The following is a 19,929-nucleotide window of genomic DNA, read 5'->3' as shown; positions in this document are numbered from 1 at the left end:
TCACTGAATGTACACATAAATAACACACAAATCCATGGGGAATGCTGCGTGTTAGTTTAAATAATTATGGGCTCAGGAACTCGTCTGAGTCAAGCCGAGGTCAGGTCTTGTCAAACAGCCACATTTCTGCATGTACATCTCTGTGCAACTCAGGATGTGTGCGTTTGCTTTAAAACTCCTTTGTCAGCACAAGAAAGTGTTTTGAGGAGTTTGCCTGTTTCTCAAGGTGAACAAATAAGAGGAAAGGCTTAAAATGAACCCACCCCCAAAGTGCACTCGACAACACTACAGTCGGCAGATGGATGCTTAATGCGTTCAAGGGTGACAGGCTGTTTGCTCAGTACTCAGCAAGTCCTTCAACTCCACAAGTGGCTTATACTGTTCAAAAAGGCCAGGGTCACAGGTCAAGCCTCCTCATACGAGCAGCCGTGAACTCCGGCCGAGACAACTGAAATTCTAAGTGGCGTCTCAGGCTGCAAATATATGACGATATTTTTCTTTTATGAGTTAAAGTTTTGTAGCAAGACGTTAACTTTTCTGTTTCACTTTAAGTGAACGGCCAGACATGTTTTTCCTCGAGATATACGCACATCATCAAATAAATTTAGTAGGACGGCACGCCCTCCCACAGCTTTAAATCAGAGACAATACAGAAAGCTTGTTGTGAAAGATGGCTCTTTTTTGTTTCTCTCCACATTATCGCCATCGCTACTTTCATTTAAGCTTTTATTGAGAAAGCTGAGAAAAGCAGAACTTTTACAACACAACAGAACTTTGATATAAACTGTAAATCAAAACAAAAAGTGAGTGAAACTGACTTGTCAGTAATAATCCAACGCTGGAAAGTAAAAGAAAAAGTTAGCCCCAGTGCCAAATTACGCACTCATTTGAGTATGTGGTGTCTTCATTACTGTATCATAGTGAGTTGCATAAAGCATTTAGAGGAACCGCTCACAGCTGGAGACTATTACAGCTAAATGTGAATGGTGGGAAAACGGTTTCATAAACACCCAGAAAATCCCAGGAAAAACATTTTGCTAAGGATTTTTTTTTTCAGATGAACAAGCAAACTTGTCTGTTAACTGTGATGGCCATTTACCGTGTTTTTCTTACCTGCAGGGATGGAGAAGTCCAGGACGCTGCTTGCTGGCTGTAGCAGGTCTGGGCTACTTGATGATAGGTTGCCAGGAATGGGCATGATGGCCACGCTGTGACGGCACTGCTTTGTACCCACAATGCTGTCATCTTGAGACTGAACTAAGCCGCCATCACTGGAGACAAAATTCAGGAGCGGTGCAGAGTGGGAGAAAAAGGTAGTGAAGGGAGGAGGAAATTAAGCAAAGGGGAGGAAAAGAGAGAAACATAAAATTAGACTTATTCCATTAAAGACAAAACTATAATTAAAATATGATGTTTTATGATGCTCAGCAGGCATAAAAAAATGTTATGAGTTGTAAGCATAGGTACTAGTGCATTCCCCATCATCTTCAGGATATATTAAAAAAAAAAAAAAAAATCACAACTCATAACACGGTGGAATAAAACAGATTTAATCAAAATGTTTACTCTTGCAAAATGAAAACACAAAACATCAATATCATTATACGTGTCTTTTAATATGCAGCCGTCACAACGCTGACATTCATCCACGAGGAGATTTTATGAATGGCGAGAACTGATAAGGAGCATTCACGGAGAGCGAGAGACGCACAGCAAATGGTAAAACACGCACACGCACAGAGAGAACAATGACAGATAGCTGGCACAGATAGGAACATTTAGGAGGAGCACATTTGAAAGTCGTGGGGATTTTTTAGTCAATTATATAATTACCGTTACTTTGCATGTGTGTAGGTCGCTCTGCTTTTGCAGACAAGTGTTAGGATTTGGCTTCTTTAATCCCTCCTGTGTGTTGGGTTGCACAGATTGCAACCCTGCACTGAGTCTGAGAGACTTTACACTTTTCTCCTCAGCTACACTCTGGGATATGCGAGCTTTAACCTTTATATTAACAGCTTCATTCTGGCCTCTCTTGATTGGGAAGCATGTGATGTCTTCAGACACTAAAACAGAGGTCGGGTGTTCGGATTTAGCCTCCAAAAACCTACCTGAAATGAAAAATGTGTCATCTGAAGCTTTGAAGAAAACCTTTGTAGCTGTGGAAGCTTCGATTGAAAGCAGCAAATTTTAAAATGCCGCATGCTAAAAATAAGAAACAAAGCAGGGATTGAACATCCTGCAGATGACAAATGGATCTTTCTGACTTTGAGAAACTGTAGTGTCTGACAGCGAGAGTTCACCCCAGTCTGCCTGCATACTAATCGCAGCTTCCCTCTAGGTGTGAGTGTCTGTACAGCATGTAGGGAACACGGTGCAGTAATGCAGGGCTTCCACTAACACAGCTGCACGCTGCTGTAGCAAAGCCTCTGTAATCTTTGGATCACCCAGCTGACAGGCACTGCACCGACACGACGGAACAAAAGAGTCGAGACGGGGAGATGGAAAGACGGCACAGGTGGACGAAGAACAAGCAAGAAAAGGACAAAAAGATTTAGGAGGCGGACAACAGTGACATTGAGACAGGCAGTGATAGGATTGGGTTTAAAAGACTAGACTAAGACTTTGGTGGCACTTTAGTTTAGTTATGACAAGCATGGGTTGCTGTTGATCACAATTACAAGCACCAATGTACAGAAATTGAAATTATTTTTGGCCGGAGATGGTGATTACAAAGTTTTCAAGAAGTTAATTAGTTTATAGCACAAATACTCATCTGCTGTATTTAGATGGCAGCTGTTCTGACTGTTAAATGGACCAAAACAGTTTGTAGCCATTACCGTTTCTGTTTGTAATAACCCTAAATAAAATACATTTGGCTGTACAACATAGTGTAACTGAGTTCAATATGTTAAAGCCCTGAACATAAATGTAGCTGCAGAGTTTGTTTGATTAGGAAAATGAAGCGAAGGCTGGCATTCATGCATTTAAGGAATTAAACCTACAAATGTAGTCCTCTAGTCATGTTGCTGAAGGTCAGCAGTGCCGGTGAAAATGCGGCTGCCTGCTGTGCGCAGGTCTACAGATGGATACTGAATAAAATGGCTGGAGGATGGGGAGTTACGCAAGAGGTCTTACCCAAACAGGCCCCTGAAGCAGCGGAGGCAAACGGGAGAGAGACAACATTGAAAAGTGTGAAAAAGTGAAAAACAAACAAACAAACAAAACAAAACAGATTTCTGCTGAAGTGATTCAGCAATGTCAGTGTAGCAGTGAGACAATGCCTGTGTATGACAAGGCTGCTTTCTTCGCACAAACACACGGCCCAAACAAACATGTAGGCTGACGGGACGCACAACAGCTGAAGTTTAGACACTGACAGGTTTGCTGAAATAAATAAGCAGAAAAATGTCAACAGCAACTTTCATAACACCAGCACAGATTTATCCACAACATGAGACGTTAGCAAGCAGCAGCAGGACACACATGAGGATCGCTCATATCACTCGTCAACCCAGTTTGAGATCAGGCTAAATAATAGGATCACCCCTCTATCTGATATAATGCAGTTTAACAGCAACATAAACTACACATAGTTTGACATGAAAGAAGGGTGAAGAAAACTAATTTGGAGACTCAGATGAGCACAACATGTATTAGCACAATGTACGCTAACGTATGAGCACAATATGTATTACTGTAAAGCACTTTGGTGTAGCGTTGGTTTTAAATGTGCTATACAAATAAAGTTGTATTGTATTGTATTGTAACATCGCTGCTACCAGCATGTCGTGAACTGCTCAGCAGTGGTAGAGCTGTTTTGCCGGCCTCCTCACATCCTCAGTCTTTAAATGATGTAAACACTAAACAAATGACACACTAGCACCACTTTTCACATAATCTGAAAGTGCATTCCCAAAAATCAACTGCAATAAAAAGTGGAGGTCATGGCAAACACAATCGTTAAAAAACACACTCGTTATTGTGGTCATATCATAAGTTAGCAAATGTAACTGTAACAAAAAGAAAGGGGGATGACTTGAAAGACAAACTGAGTAGAGGCTAGAGGCTAAAACCTCAGTGTATTGCTTTTCAATCTAAGCAATGTAAATCATCTGGGGTGAATAATATGGGATGTGTATTAAGGCAAATGCACAAGGCTGGACATCTTCATTTGGCAGAGAGACAACGTGTTTACTGCCTGCGTCCCCTTGTCATATAAAAATCTACTCTGCAGTGGAGTACAATGACGTCCAAGATCAGAAGAAGCAGTCGCCGTGACGATCACTTCGTAAATAACCCAGTTTGGCTGGAGCACCGTTGAGTCTTAAAACACAAGGTTTTCTGACTTAACTGTGAATTGTAAGAGTGTGTGCATAATTTTAACTGCACTTTATAAAGTGCACTGTCCTCGGAACAGCCCGTACCTTTCTTATATAGGCATACATACGCGCGCAAACAGACACACAAAATGTAGACAACTTCACATGATGGCCTCCCCTCAAATTTTCATCCCACAACAGGCACTGATGAATCATGATTGACCCAAATCACCAGTCTCATCTCCATTCTCATCTCCACTCCCTTTAATCATCCATCTATTCCTTTGAACCAAAGGCTCTTTGAATGGTGCCAACAAGGCAGAGAAAAAAAACAGTAAAAGAGGAAGCAATGAAAGTCCTTTTTTGCTTTGATAGCACAAAGTTGGTTCAATAGCCGTGTGATAGTGTGTTGCGTCATGAGACGGAGCGCGTTTACTTTTCGTGCGAACTCTGTGGCCTTGTGGACATCACTGCGAAGATGGAAACTGATAGAGCGGCGACAGCGAGACAGAAAAGTTGAGTGAGCCGGCTCTGTAATTAACAGAGAACAGCGTTCCTGTCTACACAGTCACAGTACGGATTTAAATGAGGCCTGGAGAGGCATGAAATGATCAAATGAAATCAAGCCTGTTACGGGAGGAGTACTGAATGTGAGCCTCGATTGCCGCAGATGCTTGCCAGTACAATGGCTGGTTATGGATTGGCAATGCTTATGAGATGATAATGTTTTTTTGCGTTCTTGTGATTTGCCTAGAAAAGATCTGCATCACGCCGGCTGAAAATACGTGAAAGATTAGGCGGATTAGACTGAGGCTGAACCGCCAGGTTTCTCAAGCTTGTGGAACTTCCAGAAATGGAAATTCGTGGTAAATACCCAACAGTACCTGGAAGTTTTCTGTGCTGGTCCTGTGAAAGGCTGTGCACTTCCACAGCAGTGCTCACTGATGAAAATCTGACATTTCATGCAGCTAAGGTATCTTTTCATGAAGAGGTCCCTGTAGTTTGTGTTGAATTGGTTGGACTCTGAAACACCACTTATCTATAAATGTGTGCAGGCATTTTAGTCGTCATCAATTTCCTACTGTCATGAGCTGAAAGAAGAGGGTAAAATGTGCTACGCTGATGCTTTCTGATGGGCACCGAGGAACTTTAGTCAGTAAGTCACAATTGCACACCTGCTGAAGAAAATTATGTACAAATAAAACCACCAATGGAAAGGAAGTGGACTGATGCAATCACACCCTGTCTGAAGCTGTCAAGGAAAACCACTTGAGCTCACTAATGTGCTAACACCCTCCCATAAACCATTCGATTCATGGCATGCTATTTTTGTTACTACAAAATTACTACTACTAAATTACTACACTTTTTTGCCAACATCAAAAAATCCTCTCCCCATTTTTGCTATCCCAGCCTTACAGTATTTTCTTCTATACTTAATTTTACTTTAAGCTTATACAGGCAGCAGTTCTTCTCAGTTTTTCTTTTTTACACATGTGTACGCCTACCTGAAAGGTTTAGGTGGCAGTATACTGAAGCGCGTCTTCTCCAGCATCTTCCTGATCTTGTTTCGTCCTCCAGACACAGTGTTGGCCTTCATTTTTCGGGTGGCCTTGTGGTCAGTGGGGAACTCCATGTCTCCGGGAAGGTCAGCGATGGAGAAACGATTGCCTTTTTTCTCCTGGATCTTGGGAATGTGAAGGCCGCCGTTCTTCTTCTCATGCGCGATCCTGCTAAGGAGCTCTTTGAAGACTGAATGGGAGGAGGAACAGAGAGAAATGTAGCTTTGTTTTATTTTATTTTTCATGGCTTCGTGGGTTTTCTACCATCTCTTACAGCTCGTGACAGGATGTCAAAAACTGGCGTGCAACCAAATGTACTCACCAAAGATGTTGGTTTTAACTGTGAGGGAGAGGTGTGTGTTATTTCGTAGGATGTCTGCAGCTTTGGAGAGGGAGATGTTCTCAAAGTTCTGACCATTGATCTCCATGATCTGAAGCAAGATAGATTCAAAAATGAAAAACATGGCAGCAAAGAATCAAAACTGCCTGAAGCACAGCAGGGGTGACCACTAGTCTCATAAGCACAAATCAAATTACTGTGACAAAAACATAATGTAGATCTTCGACTCAAATCTGAAACACAGCTGGTATTATTTTTATTTCTCTTAACTCGGCGTATCTCTTAATAAGGTGGCTCTGGTCCTCTATGACTCAGAACGGGAAGAAACGGTTGAGAGTTCATTTCTTGCCACCTTTAGAGGAGAAGAATCTGCTTCAAGTGAATACTGTGCAGTTTGTTTTTAAAAAGCAGTAAGTCAATCAAAAAATGTGAAAGCAGTTCACCTGCATCAAGTATAAGAGTCCTTACAGTAAGGTTGTGAAAAAAAAATACCACAAACTATTTCAGTCTCATTCACAGCGTCCCTGACAGCAACAGTAAAGGGTCCCAGATTAAAATAGCTCAGGGCTAACTGTTTTCTCACTGTGACACGTTCAGCATAAGGATATCTGATCTGTAACTGTGTCAACAACAAGCACAAAGGCTAGCGACACAAATACAGGCAAGATGAGTCATTATGAAGTTCTTCTGATGTGCAGCTACAGGAAGCCAGACCTTCACTTTAACCACCGTTATAACAGAACTGTCTTCTTCAAATACCTTCATTAGTTATACCGCGAACCTAAATTCCAGCTGGTAATGATATCTGTGTGAATGACAGTTGATGGCTTTAATACTCAGACCATCTTAATCTAATCTAGTAATTATTGCCATCTAAGCTTCAACTCCCAGCTGAGTTGATGAATAAATCTACATTTGGCCCTCAAAGCCACTCAACTTCCGTTTTAATGAGTGACTCTTTGTCCAGGTTTGAGGTAACGAGAGCTGCAGGGCAGATATATGTAAGGACTTGGCTTTATTGTTTCAAGTTCCTTTTTCCGTTCCCTAAATACTGACCAGACTCCAAGCTCCTGCTTGTTATGCTGAGAAATAAATCTTTACTCCAGTTTGACTGACTATGAGGATAGCACTACTGTTTTTACTTCCCTCTTTCATTCCCTGAATGCTGATCAGCCTTTAAGAAGAAATGCATGATTCTGTCAACACTGAGATGATTTTTCAAAGTCATGATTTGCATTTTTTTGCCCTTCCTAACATCCACTCTAAATCAATAATGTCCACTACGTGCACCTTTGTCTCTGTCTCTGTCCCCTCCCCCCTGGAAACCTTAGTAGACATCAAATGGCATCTTAACAATTTAGAGAAGTCACTAAACATGATCAGACTTTCTAATTAACAGGCTGCAGTGTGCTGACGAAAGGCTCATTACGCACCAGCAATGGGAAGAATCTGTGTGACAGACCACTGTACAGTAACCACACTGTCACATTAGATCCTCTAAATAAGACTGCTGACCTTGTAACCGCTGGACAAACCAAATCATGAGACTATGCTGAAGTGATATACTGTGGTAAAAGATCAGTACTCCTGCTGGGAAGAGCTAAAACCTGAAAGATTTTAATAAATATATATTTATTATGATTTTTAAGTTGATCGGGGTGGATCACATCACACAGAACATTTAATTATGTGACTGCATGCTATACAGTCCACAATCATCTGGGAACTAGTTGACTGAAGCGCCGTGATGGTCCTCGTTATAACTGTTTAATTGGGGACTAATTAACATCTAGGGATGCATTTAAATGGAATAAAGTACTTGCCAGGATTGCAAAGTAAAAGTAATTAGACCTATATATATATTGTGCATTTCATGCAGCGGTGTATGTATATTAGGACTTCACCACACTATTCCTTACTGTCCTCTTACCTGATCCCCCTTTTTGAGTCCTGCTTCTGCAGCTTTGCTTCCTTCTTCCACCGACTCGACAAAGATGCCAAATCCTCTCTCGCTGCCGCCCTGCACGCTGAAGTGGAGCGGTGATTCCCTAGATGCCTTCTGCAGAGTGATCTGTCTCCACTTAGCCTTGGCTGCACATGCTATGTTCAGCAGTCTCAAATGGCCCTTCATTTTCTGACGATGAGGTAAAAATGAGAAAATTATGAACTGAAACAGAACTGCATTTACATGTGCGCTCGCATCCTTAGGTTTGCAAGTTGTTTTGGACAACAATAATAATTAAAAAAAAAAAAAGAAGAGGTAGAATATAAATACTGATGCATTAACTGTTTGACCTTATCTAGCATTCTGCTCCAGGGAATCTAGACCATAAAGAGTTATCATAATACACCAATAAAACTAGAGGTGTGAGGCTTAGCTATGACCATGATGATTTTAATATTTGAAATATATTTTACATTTTCAGCGATAAAAGCTGAGGAAAAAGTGCATAAATAATTTAATGAGTTCACAGAGACAGACTTGTTACTTTCAAGAACTTGTTGTTCTGAATTAGCATTTAAATAATTTTTGATGTCTTTGTTATTGCATGCGATGAAGGATTTCTGCTAGAGGGCAGGGAGGTGTTGAGTGTTTATTTAAAGGCTAATCTGAGAACTTTGATAGGGCAAATCAACGAGCACATCAAAACAAGACATTGTGCCAAAATGTGGCCAATTACACAAGCTGAGGTAAATAAAAGCTAACATCACTATTACTATTGGAGAAAACGCAACACAATTTCTGAGCTTAAAAACACTGAATTGGAGAATAAGTCAACAGTCTTTATTTGATCTTACTGTCGCTTCTAGATGTTTCTCGAAGTCCTCCAGGAAACGCGTCATAGCCGGGTCACCCTCGAAGTCGTTGAAGTGGTTGTTGACCCACAGCAGCACTATTCTTGTTACCTGTGAAACAGAGAGACAAAGCACACAAAGGTAGGTCTTGTGAATGTGTTTTTACATTTCACATTCTCCAAAGTCCTTCAGCTGAGCTTCGACAGGAAATGTGATTGATAATTATGCTGCTTGCTAAGGTCAGAGATCATCTTGAATTGAACTCTACCAGGAGTTAGACTTTCAAGGACACTTTGGGAGGCGAAATGCTTGGAAATGTGAGTCTATTAATTACAACCTACAGCTTCAGATTAAAAATATGACTGTTACCATAACAAAATGCAAACTCGGTTAATTCTTCAGTCCAATTATAGAGGTATCTATCCTTAGCTTCCGAGGAAAGAAATAAAAAACCATAGTAATTAGTAACGCATAAGAAACAGAGGCTGTATAATAACGAGCATATGGCTGCAGAGAAAAGCTGTTAACTACTAGTTGACGGCTTAATTTCTGCCACAATAATTAGAAGGGAAAAAATGCAGAAGGAAATAATAACATCTGTAAATTTACACGGGTGGGAACATTGTTCCAACCTTTGCAAAAGGTCAGAGTAGAACACAATGCATCAATAAAGAGGATCGATGTACACACTCTGCTTTTCACTCTCCTTTGTGCCAGTGTTTGTGTGTGTGCGTGTCTCCAAGGCAACTTATGCTCATGCTCTCTTTTCTCGTCTTCCATATTCTGTCTCTCTCTCTCTCTGTGTTCGTTCTCTACAAGATTAGTTCCTCTTTAAGGGGGCTGAAGATTATAAGCCTGAATGACAACCGCATAAAGACTATCGACTGTACAAGGCTAATCTTAGGTTAACGTAGCTGTGGACGACGGGAGTGTCAGGCACGCACGAATCGCTACAGTGCTCAAAGACGGCTGAGCTTGCTGAACTCTTATTGATCGGCGTGGCCGAGGCACAACACGTGGATTTCCATCAACATGCATGGATGCAAAACATCAAGAGGGACCGCCATTTAGAGAACCACCGTATAATGAATGATTAATGTAGACCGTTTTAACTGTATAAGCATTTTCACCTTTGCAGCGTCTACACACGCTAATGCTTTGCCATTTCCAGACTTTGTGGCTTTTTACATTTTTCACACCTACTGATACTGTGTGAAAGCATTCACACATCTCTCCATACACCATGCAAAAGTATGAGAAAGCTCCTTACCCACATCTTAACCATCCCAATTACAACTGCCCAACGCAACCCCAACGGGCACAGGTTACCATCCTTTCAAGTGATGGCACTCAAATAGAAATCTGAAGGTGCGCGAGAAAGTGACCACCGGCCACAAGATAGTCATACATGCATGCGCACACACACACACTCACCGTGTCACGAAGGCTGTCCATCTGGAACCACTCCAGCAGCTTCTTGCCAACCTCCATGGGACTTGAAAGGAATGTCCTGTAGGTCAGGAGGAAGTCTTCGATGTAGGTGGGGTCGACCACCGACGGTTCCTCCACCAGGTGCATGATCAGACGCTCAGGTGTTCCCTGGGGTGAAAAATACACACACACATACACACACACACACAAATATATATACATAAGGATGAGCTGAGAAAAACATAGATACACATGTAAGACAGTTAAAGTCCAAGGTTACGACGGATCTGAGAGGCAAGAACACCAAGCTGTGTCAATATCAATCAGAATAGTGACAAGGACATAAGCTATAAAGGTGCAGGTATTGAACAGAGCTGTCAGTGTCCCATCAATAAAAAAGACACACACACACACACACACACACACACACACAGAACAAGTATTTTACAAGTGCAAATGCTTTTTTTGCAGAATTACTGATAATTTAGATTTGTATAAGAATAAAATACCTCAAATATCCGAGGCTACATTCCTGATTTCTGTGTCTAGGGGAATTTATTTTCCTAAGCAGCAGACTTAAAGTATCGGTGACGTATAAACGTCACTGTTCTTGTTTCTGTGAGTTTGTTATTGTTAATGCCACCATAGCAGAGGTTTCTCGGGGGGGATGTTTCATTTGACAGGGAACAGAAACTAGAAAAGAATCCACTTTTGTCAGACACAAAAAGAACAAAGCCAAAAACAGAAGCAGAAATGCTAACACTTGTGAATCGACTCTTATCCGCTGGACGTGTTTCAGAGCCAGCAGCTTTTCCTTGGAGCAGCAGCCAAGAGAATCGTTCATGCCCATTATCGGATCAATACCTTGGGCTGCCTCTGGAGATTCAGGGAAAGGATCAAAAGGGTTTAGGAAGGCATTACAATGTAGCGTAAAAAAAAAAAAAAAAAAAGCTCTGGCAAACACTAATAGTGCTAACTCTGTCTCTTAACAATCACTGAACAACATCGAGCAGCTACACTTGTATTTTTGTAAGATGATGCATGTGAGGGGGATGGTCGATTTGTAATGATGATGTACTTAAATCAATCACGGGGCATTTGAGTATTTCTTTTAGCAGATGATAACGTGTGAAACCTTGACTTTCTGGTTTCAGAAGCAAGTCATGTTACAAGCTCAGGGTGAGATTAAACGTGCTTATTAGCTTCTGGCATGATTATAAGCTTAACCTTGACCTTGGGTGTTAATCCTTCAGCGTGTCTCTGCCTGTCTCATCTTTATTAGAGTATGTTATTGCAAAAGGTTAATTGTATTTTGGCACCGAGTCAGTTAAAGAAAAACAAAGAGTGCCACTCTGTCTTGATCCTATGTTTGAATCTCAAACATCTTTTGCGGTTGAGGTTGGGTTCACACAAAAAGCAAAGCAGGCTCTTGTTCTGGGACCCCTCTGCTGCTCTTCAACGTTTTAAATTACTAACCTTGATGACAATGTGTCCTTTCCTGGTCCCGCTGCGGTCCAGCTCCCGGTGTTCCTTCACCATCACAATCTCCCCCTCTTCTTCCACCTTGTGCGTATTCCTCTCCACATGGTTGAGGATGCGCCAGTAGTCCTCCTGGGCGATGCAGACAAACTGGTCGAGGATAACATGAGGACAGCGGATGAACTTGTAGTAGAGCAAAATACTGCTCTGCACCACATTCGGGTATTCAAACAACAGCACAGATGTAGAATTACGGATGGTAGAGAGAGGCATGGGAGGGACGAACGGATGAAGGTAGGAACGTCCAACACTAACAAAACTAAACCCGATACTCTGCCTAAATTTAAAGTACCTATGGTGGTCCAAAATCATCTCAGCTAGCTATTTTGCAGAAGCATCCTTTGCTATAAATTAGACACCAACTAAACTAACCTCCCATTATACCATGGTGACAAGACGGCACGAGTCTTTACTACTCTAAAGCATCGTCTCTTGCTATGCCTTCCCTTGAGTAAATCATCAGTTTCTGCATTTGCCTAACCAAGCCCTACCTCTGCAACTTCCTTTGCATATAAAGACAGGAAATGATGTGTGCAGCAGAGGAACTGGCCAGTGTGGACAGAGGCAATGTTACCGCGAGTACACGCTAGGTTTCTTCTACCTTTCAGGTTCCTGCTCTATATTAAGACCAAGTTTCTCTGTGAAACCCACAAGGCTCTTAGAAAGGCTGCTAGTGTATGCGATGTGAAAGATATGACGCAAGCTACGCCTGTGTCTTCACAACTAAAATGCTGTATTCAATTTGAACTCTTTTTATTTAATCATTCCACCTTTTTATAAGAAGATTATGAAAGAAGGGAAAGCGTACGTTTGACACGTAGATTTCGCTGTGATTGCAAACCACTACTGGGCGCTTGAAAGAAGAAATGAAAGCAGGACTTCACTTTGTGATTCTCGCACTGTGACACACATTTTCCAGAAAATGCTTAAACACAGCAAGATTTTAAAGAAAACACAAACCCCTCACAGCGTTCTGTTAGTTTATAAAAGCAATGATAAAAAGTGTAATTATAACAGTGTAAAAATCGATTATTTTTACCTGGCAATCATCCCCTTTGGTGCGAACCTCTCCATTCATGTACTGCTTATCCAGTGAGGGTGAGATGCCGAAGCTGTTGCCCATACAAAGAGTCTCCGTTCTCCCATCGTGATGGCTAATTTCGACTGCTCCGTTCAGAATGACATACCAGTGGTCCAGCTACAGACGGAGGGGTAGAAATAATAGAAATAATTTTTAAAACGACCACAAAATAAACAATGTCAAACTTTTCTTTTGCTTGAAGAGATTATAAATCTAACAGCATTGCTGATTTCTATGTGTGTGGTTTTTTTTACTTTTCTTTTATCAAAACAGGGTAAAATGGGTACATCTGTTAAAACCAGTGTTAAATACATACTGGCTCGACCGCAGACGAGCAAAAAGGAATCATTACCGTCACTTGGCATGGATTTATCTTGAATCATTAGATTTACAGACCTTTACAGCTTCACTAGAACGTCTATTAAAATGGCAATACATTACTAAATGTGGTAAATTGTGAGCATAATGTGCTTTGTGTGAGGTATGAGTAGGCTGGTGAAGAGGTATTGTGTCTCTAGTGGTGGCTTTTGAAAAGGAAATGCTAGCAGGCATAATATAACAAGCCATTCATCCTGAGTGTGAGCGGACAGAGGGCGGGTGAATGAGCCCTGGGCTCCCTCTGCAGCAATAACTGATATTTCCTCCTCATTGCCTTTTCATTCTCTTGCTGTTTCTCACCTAGCAAATCTACGATTCTACCCTCTGTGCTTCACAGTTTGGCTCCCACATCAATTTCTAATGCTAATAAATAATAAAAATGCTAATAAGGTGGGCTACGATGATTCGCAACACATGCGCTGTGAACAAAAGTTCTCTTTTAAATAAACTTTACACAAATATAATATTTCCTGTAGGATAGACCATCTGAATTTATTGCTATGAGTAATGAAGCCTGCACGGGTAGGGAAAATGTTCTTATTTCCTATTATCAATCTGGAGTGGCGTTCTAACACCGCCAGGAAATGAGTAATTAAGTCTGAAATGCGGGTTAATACATATTACTGTGGTATGAGTTAAAATGTCATTGCTTCCATTGACTGCACAGACACATCCCAGGCCCCACTTATACCTTCAACACCTCTCTTTTACCTTTGCATCCCTGTGATGCGCTCATGGTGCAGATGTGAAGTTGCCCTTGCCGGACTAAAGTATCTAGCAAGCCCGACTGAAGAGGAGCGTGCATAAACAGAGGGACATCTTTTTAAACAGCTCATCAAAAATCGCCAAACACGCAAGTTGGTTCCGCGCAGTTTGTCACACAATGTGTCTGCTAGCTAAAAGGTACAGTTCTCCCAGCAAGAGAAAATGGTAAACGGCCTGTATTTGTATAGCGCTTTACTAGTCATCCACCCATTCACACACACATTCACACACTGGTGATGGCAAGCTACATTGTAGCCACAGCCACCCAAAACATACAATGTAACCAAGTAGTAGGGTAGGTTGTACGAATGGAGCTCATTTTGTTTGTTAGCATTTAACTCATTCTATGAAGAAGTATAGAAATGTACTATAAGACGTTTACTTCTGTTATTCAAAGGTTGCATGTAGCAGCACAGCTAATTACAGCCTGTACACAAAGAAAAATCTACTGAAGCTCCCATAACAAACGAATATGCGACTTATTTTCTAAGTCACTCTTTTCCTCGAGCTGCACTGAGGTTTCTCTCGCATGCAAAATCCCACTTTAACCCCTGATCATAAGGACAAATTCTTCTTCTTCAAAAGCGTCTTTCCATGCGACGCTCCCTCGACTCCCCCATTGTCCATTTTCTCTTCCTTTCCGGCATATGGAGCACTTTCTCTCTCTTTTCTACATCTGTAATACCACTTTAGACTCTTTATTTTCCTTTCCCTCTTCACACTCACTTAGCAAAGTCATGCTCACTTCCGAGAAGGGCCAAGTGCTTCTCTTTGACCTTCAACACCGAGTCCACAGAGAGGCAGTGGAGTGGAGGAAAAATGCCCATCAACTGCCTCGACACAGACGGTACGGAGTTGGTTACACAGACGCACATCACCTATTTGTGTCTTCTTTCCACTAAAGTGCGCGTTTATGGTTTTGCCCTGCTGATGTGTGTTCCCGTCCTCCTCCGAGCTCGGCGGCTGGCAGTTCATTGCCATTTATCACCCTGTCAGTTCTAATGCTGCTGCATGTAACCAAACAGCCATGACAGGGCCCCCGTTTCTCAGGCATGTAACTTAATTAATTAGCTGTGTAGCAGCTCGAGTGATTGACGGGGCTTATATGCTGCGGTGACTTTGCACATACCAGTTTTGCCTCGTGAATTAGGATGGTGAGGATGTGTGTGCACCTGTGCACGGGAAAGCGCACGTTGCTCCGTATATGTTCTTCTGTCGTATGTGTGAAGGCCTTTATATGCTCCCACATCTACATCACTGCTTTCCATAATGGGTACGTTGGCGTGTTTGCAACTGTTTAATACTTGTGCGCACTTATTTATGTCTTTTCAAAGGTTACATCACTGTTCTGCTTGATAACAAAAGGCAAAGTTAAGATTTTTTTTTCTACTGTGATTACATTAATTGCCCAATTAAGATTCAGCAACTCAGCAAACAGACCTTGTGTCAGACTGAGTAAAGATAAACACTCATTTAACTATTAAGGGAATTTAGTGTGTTATCAAAGCAGATATAATAAAAAACATACTTTGCATGCTGTAATTACACTGGAAGCAATTAATCTAAGTCAGTAAAGTGGCAAAATAGGATGGTGAAAAATGAATACCACTAGTTGTTGTTGAAGAATTGAATTCTGAAGGTTAAATAGAACTTGTTCAGTTTCTGTGTGTCCCTTTTCACCCTGTTCATACCTCCTGTTTGTCGTGGAGTATGACTGTGCCGGCCTGCTCCACCACTTCGAACATCATGACGCTACACAAGTCCCTCCGCACGGACATGGTCATGTTGGCAAAGGCAGGCAGCTGGTGCATGAACTCCAGCAGTTGCTCTGTGTTGCACAAAAAGTAAGCAGCAGAGAGAAGAAGTCAAATGAAAAAGAAGGAGGAACAAGCATGAAAAGACCGTGCACAGACTAAAGCGATGTGTCTCAGGTGTTCAGGGCAAAATGCACATTGATTTTTTTCTTCTTCCCCCACCACAGACAAACTGCAACATTTCCAAAACGATCTATAGATTTTTAAATGGTCTGCAAGAAAATGTTACTCATATACTTCACCAGAGCAACTGCCAATGTCAATACAAACACAAAACATTTTAGGATGCTTGTCGTCTCAGCCCTTGGTGCTCTGAAATGCTGTAAAAACTCGTGATTAAAATAGAAAAAAAAAATAGAAGAGGACTTGCAGAACTCCAAGGACAATGCTGCATTGCACACCAAAATTTTAATCTCTAAATCTTATTAAATTGGGCTTGAGCGTTGGCACACTGCTGCTGACAAACAAACAGCAAACATGCCTCCACATCAGCTCTTAAGTCTTAAATCTAACCCCTCCAAGCACAAGTGGATCAGCGCGCACTACTAGTTTTTATGACTCCTCAGAAACATTTACAAGTTCTACCTTTCCTCTTCATCTTCCCTCTGCCTCCTCTGCACTGCAGCTGAGAGCACAGTGACCCAGCTCCAACCTGCAAACTATGCTGCTTGGCTCAGTAGCTCCTTTTTACTCCTCTTGGTGTTAACACCTCGTTCAAATCTTCCCTTTTCTTAGTAAAGGAAAGTAGCTTAAAGTGCAACGCGTATAGAGTTTTCCATGGGAGGAAAACAATCATAAAATGTAGATTTATCACGTTTAAAAAAAACACTAGGAGCTAAGCACCAAAACTCTAAAGGGTACCAGAGGGTTCATTTCGATGACTGCCAATTGTCCTTAAATCTGGTTTACAGCCTCTCTATCTTGTGATATATTAAAAAAAATAAAATATTACATCAGTTATCCCTTTATAGTAATTTATTACATTTTTAGGGGCCAACAAAGGTGAAAAATGTAATAGAAGTTCCAAAAAAAGGGAGAGAAAAACAAAGATCCTGATTTTCGAAACTTTAAGTGCCCTCTCCTGCTTTATTTTTCTTTTAACCATCTCATCAGCCCCAAGGACGTATTCATCAACCGCCTGGGAAAAATGTCTTTTTAAAGCCCAGAAAGCCCAGCGAAAATATTTTTATCTGTTTATTCAGGAAAATTCTTTCAGAGAGTTTCTGAAAAGCATCAAAAAAGTAACTAATGACGTGAAATAGAATAATAAGAGTTGGTTGAATTTGGGTTCAGCCTGTTATCCCTTCAGTTGTTCTCTGTGTCAGGTATTTCCTCTCAATGAGCTGTGCTTGTAATGCTGAAGGCCATGAGAAGGCCAGCCTTCCAGCAGGCACGCAGCAGGCCAGGCCTTTGCTTCTCTCAGCTCTCTGATGCAAGCCCCTCCTTTAGGACCCCACTTGGTTCTGTTAATGAGGTTGCCTCTGAGTGCCTGCTTGCAAATACAGACTAGTGTTTTGGGACAGCTGCAAGGGGTCTTTATGAGAGAGGGAAATTTGTATATCACTCATCTCTCATTCTGTACTAAATGAGTCTAAAAATAGCCACTGAGACAGCCCGAATCTGTCAGTTTATTTTAAGTCACTTTTATCCCAATTCAATCAAATCAAAGTTGTCAAACTGACCGATGTCGTCGTCATTGCGGTCGACAGGATCTTTTTCTAGACACTCTCGGACCAGATCTCGGCCTAGGAGAGTGTCCGAAGCTCTCTCCAGGTCCTCATCTTCCTCCTCCTCCTCCTCACTGTCCACTGCAGCCTCTGGAAGTCCAGAAAGGTCGACATCCCCCAAATCACTCTCTGTGGCCTGGGAGCAAAACACAAAGAACGAAAAACTGAATATTGGTCGGTTAGTAACATCAAAAAAAGGAAGGAAGAAGTCTTTGAAGTCCATCATGTCTCATTTAAATGACAAATGAATTGAACATTTTACATTTTAAATGTGAAGGCTCCTTTCTTATGGCTTATGAAAAAGATTAAATTATGAAATTCAATCGCTTTTGATGGGGCTAAAATTGCCTCAGTGTCAAATGGCTCGACTCTCACATCATTCTCGAGCTTCCAATTCCCAAAATAACGTGACCTAGAAATTCAAATTGGGGGTATTGATATTTACAATGACAAGAGTCCTCTCAGGCCTTGTAAAGAGGAGTATGCCATTACAAGACAGTTTAAAAAGCACAACACGGTGAGCAATTATTGAAAAAATGAAGAGCATGAAAGACGTGCGACTGTGATGACATAAAGACTAAAAAAAAGCCTTATTGTTCATAATTTCTAGCATTGACGGCTTTTCAGTAACAATTTACTCGCACGAAACATAAAAAAGGATAACCTTGGAAAAAGCAGCTGTAGCAGCGACCGTGAGCTGCACCCAGACACCAAGTGCCAGACTACAAAAAACCAGGCCAACAGCCAAATATTTAAATCCATTCACTCATAATTCATATTTCACAGCATTTCTCCTCTGCGAGGCAGACAGATGGTTGGAAGAGTATGGATCTAAAAGGGCATGAGGCCATTCATGTCAGTTGGGAATTGAACCGTCAACTAAAGGTGAATCGAGGAGCTCTCTGGTGGTAGTGGCAGCGCTACCGGCCGTCTGTTAGCTTTTTTAGGTGGGCCTAAAAAAATCTGGAGAGCTAAGCCTGATTTAACCCCTGCTTCTGTCTGCTTTCCAAAATAATGTGAATACATGTGCTCATTTAGCCACATAATTCACTTAGACCTCCAGCATTTATCCTGTTTACTGAAAAAGAGATATTTTGTTAAATAACCACTCGTTACAACTAAGGTATGCAGAAGAGCACCTCTGAACACATGGTGATCCTAGAAGCAGATGGACTACAGACGAATGTGATTTCTGCAGCGACGTTAACATGTCAGAGTCAGAATTTGGTGTAAACGTCGTTGAATCTATCCTGCTTTGTGTCAACGGTTCAGGCTGCTAGTGAGGGTGTAAAGGTGTGTGTGTGGGGGGAGTATATTCTTGGCACACTTTGGTCCTCGTAGTATCTGATCTTTATATCCATATTCCAATTGATGCTTCTAACAGAATAGCGCTTGAACGTGACAGTGAGAACACTGTACTCAAATAGCTTCCATACTCACCAGACAGAGAGCCCCTTGGGGATGTGGTGGAATGGGAATTGCATCATGGATGTGCAAGCGACAAATCTGCAGCAACTCTGTGATGCAACCAATTCAACATGGACAAAATCTCTGAGAAACATTTGCACCTTGTTGAATTTGAGGCAGTTCTGAAGGCCAAAGTGGTCATACAATACTAAATGTAAGGTGTGCCTAATAAAGTGGCCAGCAAAATACATATTAATTAGCCTTAGCTTGAACAAAAAAAAAAAATCCCAACAATATTACCCTAAATTTATCAGTAACTATTGTGCGTTTATCTCTTCATTTGCTCAGCTACATTATTCGTTTTTTCTTCATCTTCATTCTTTCTACATTTTGGATTTACAGTTGAAAAGACAGGCAGAGATATATTAGCTGTTGATATCTGGTGGGGAAAAGTGAATTTCCTAGTCTATAGATTGTAAGATGGCCTTGCCAGCTAGCAATACAATCAAGCTCTTAGGCTCTATGGATAGTTGGGACATGGCCAAAGTGTTTTTTATGTTTTTCCAACCCAAGGGTATTGAGCTAATAGTCCATTCAAAGTTCAGGCCTGCTGTTGTTTTTATAAATTAGGTTGAAGAAGCCATTTAGAGGACTTTTAAAACACACCTGCTCCTCAGACCTTTCCTGTTCCCGGATAGTAGATGAATTTAATCTGGTTGAATATAAGATGGAAAAAAAACAAGCCAGGAAACATATGCGAACATAGATGT

General features: G+C 41.4%; 1 protein-coding gene across 4 annotated transcripts in view; it reads right to left on the bottom strand.

The window, feature by feature from the left end:
* Window positions 1–19,929, bottom strand: part of rapgef6 (Rap guanine nucleotide exchange factor (GEF) 6) — a 135,373-nt gene that overhangs the window by 23,522 nt on the left and 91,922 nt on the right. For all 4 annotated transcript variants that reach the window (XM_085470770.1, XM_085470766.1, XM_085470769.1 and 1 more), the window contains 10 exons: window positions 17,708–17,888; window positions 15,903–16,039; window positions 13,027–13,185; window positions 11,925–12,077; window positions 10,452–10,616; window positions 9,021–9,128; window positions 8,152–8,355; window positions 6,204–6,312; window positions 5,828–6,071; window positions 1,114–1,271 (listed from right to left, as the gene is read on the bottom strand). In XM_085470770.1, coding sequence (XP_085326896.1) covers window positions 1,114–1,271; window positions 5,828–6,071; window positions 6,204–6,312; window positions 8,152–8,355; window positions 9,021–9,128; window positions 10,452–10,616; window positions 11,925–12,077; window positions 13,027–13,185; window positions 15,903–16,039; window positions 17,708–17,888 — 1,618 coding nt within the window. The remainder of the gene's footprint in view (window positions 1–1,113; window positions 1,272–5,827; window positions 6,072–6,203; window positions 6,313–8,151; window positions 8,356–9,020; window positions 9,129–10,451; window positions 10,617–11,924; window positions 12,078–13,026; window positions 13,186–15,902; window positions 16,040–17,707; window positions 17,889–19,929) is intronic.

Source organism: Copadichromis virginalis, linkage group LG10 (genome assembly GCF_057382275.1).
Source record: "Copadichromis virginalis isolate Kocher_CV1m ecotype Utaka linkage group LG10, C_Virginalis_male_GT1.1, whole genome shotgun sequence".
NCBI lineage: Eukaryota > Metazoa > Chordata > Actinopteri > Cichliformes > Cichlidae > Copadichromis > Copadichromis virginalis.
This window is presented reverse-complemented; position numbering and strand designations above follow the sequence as displayed.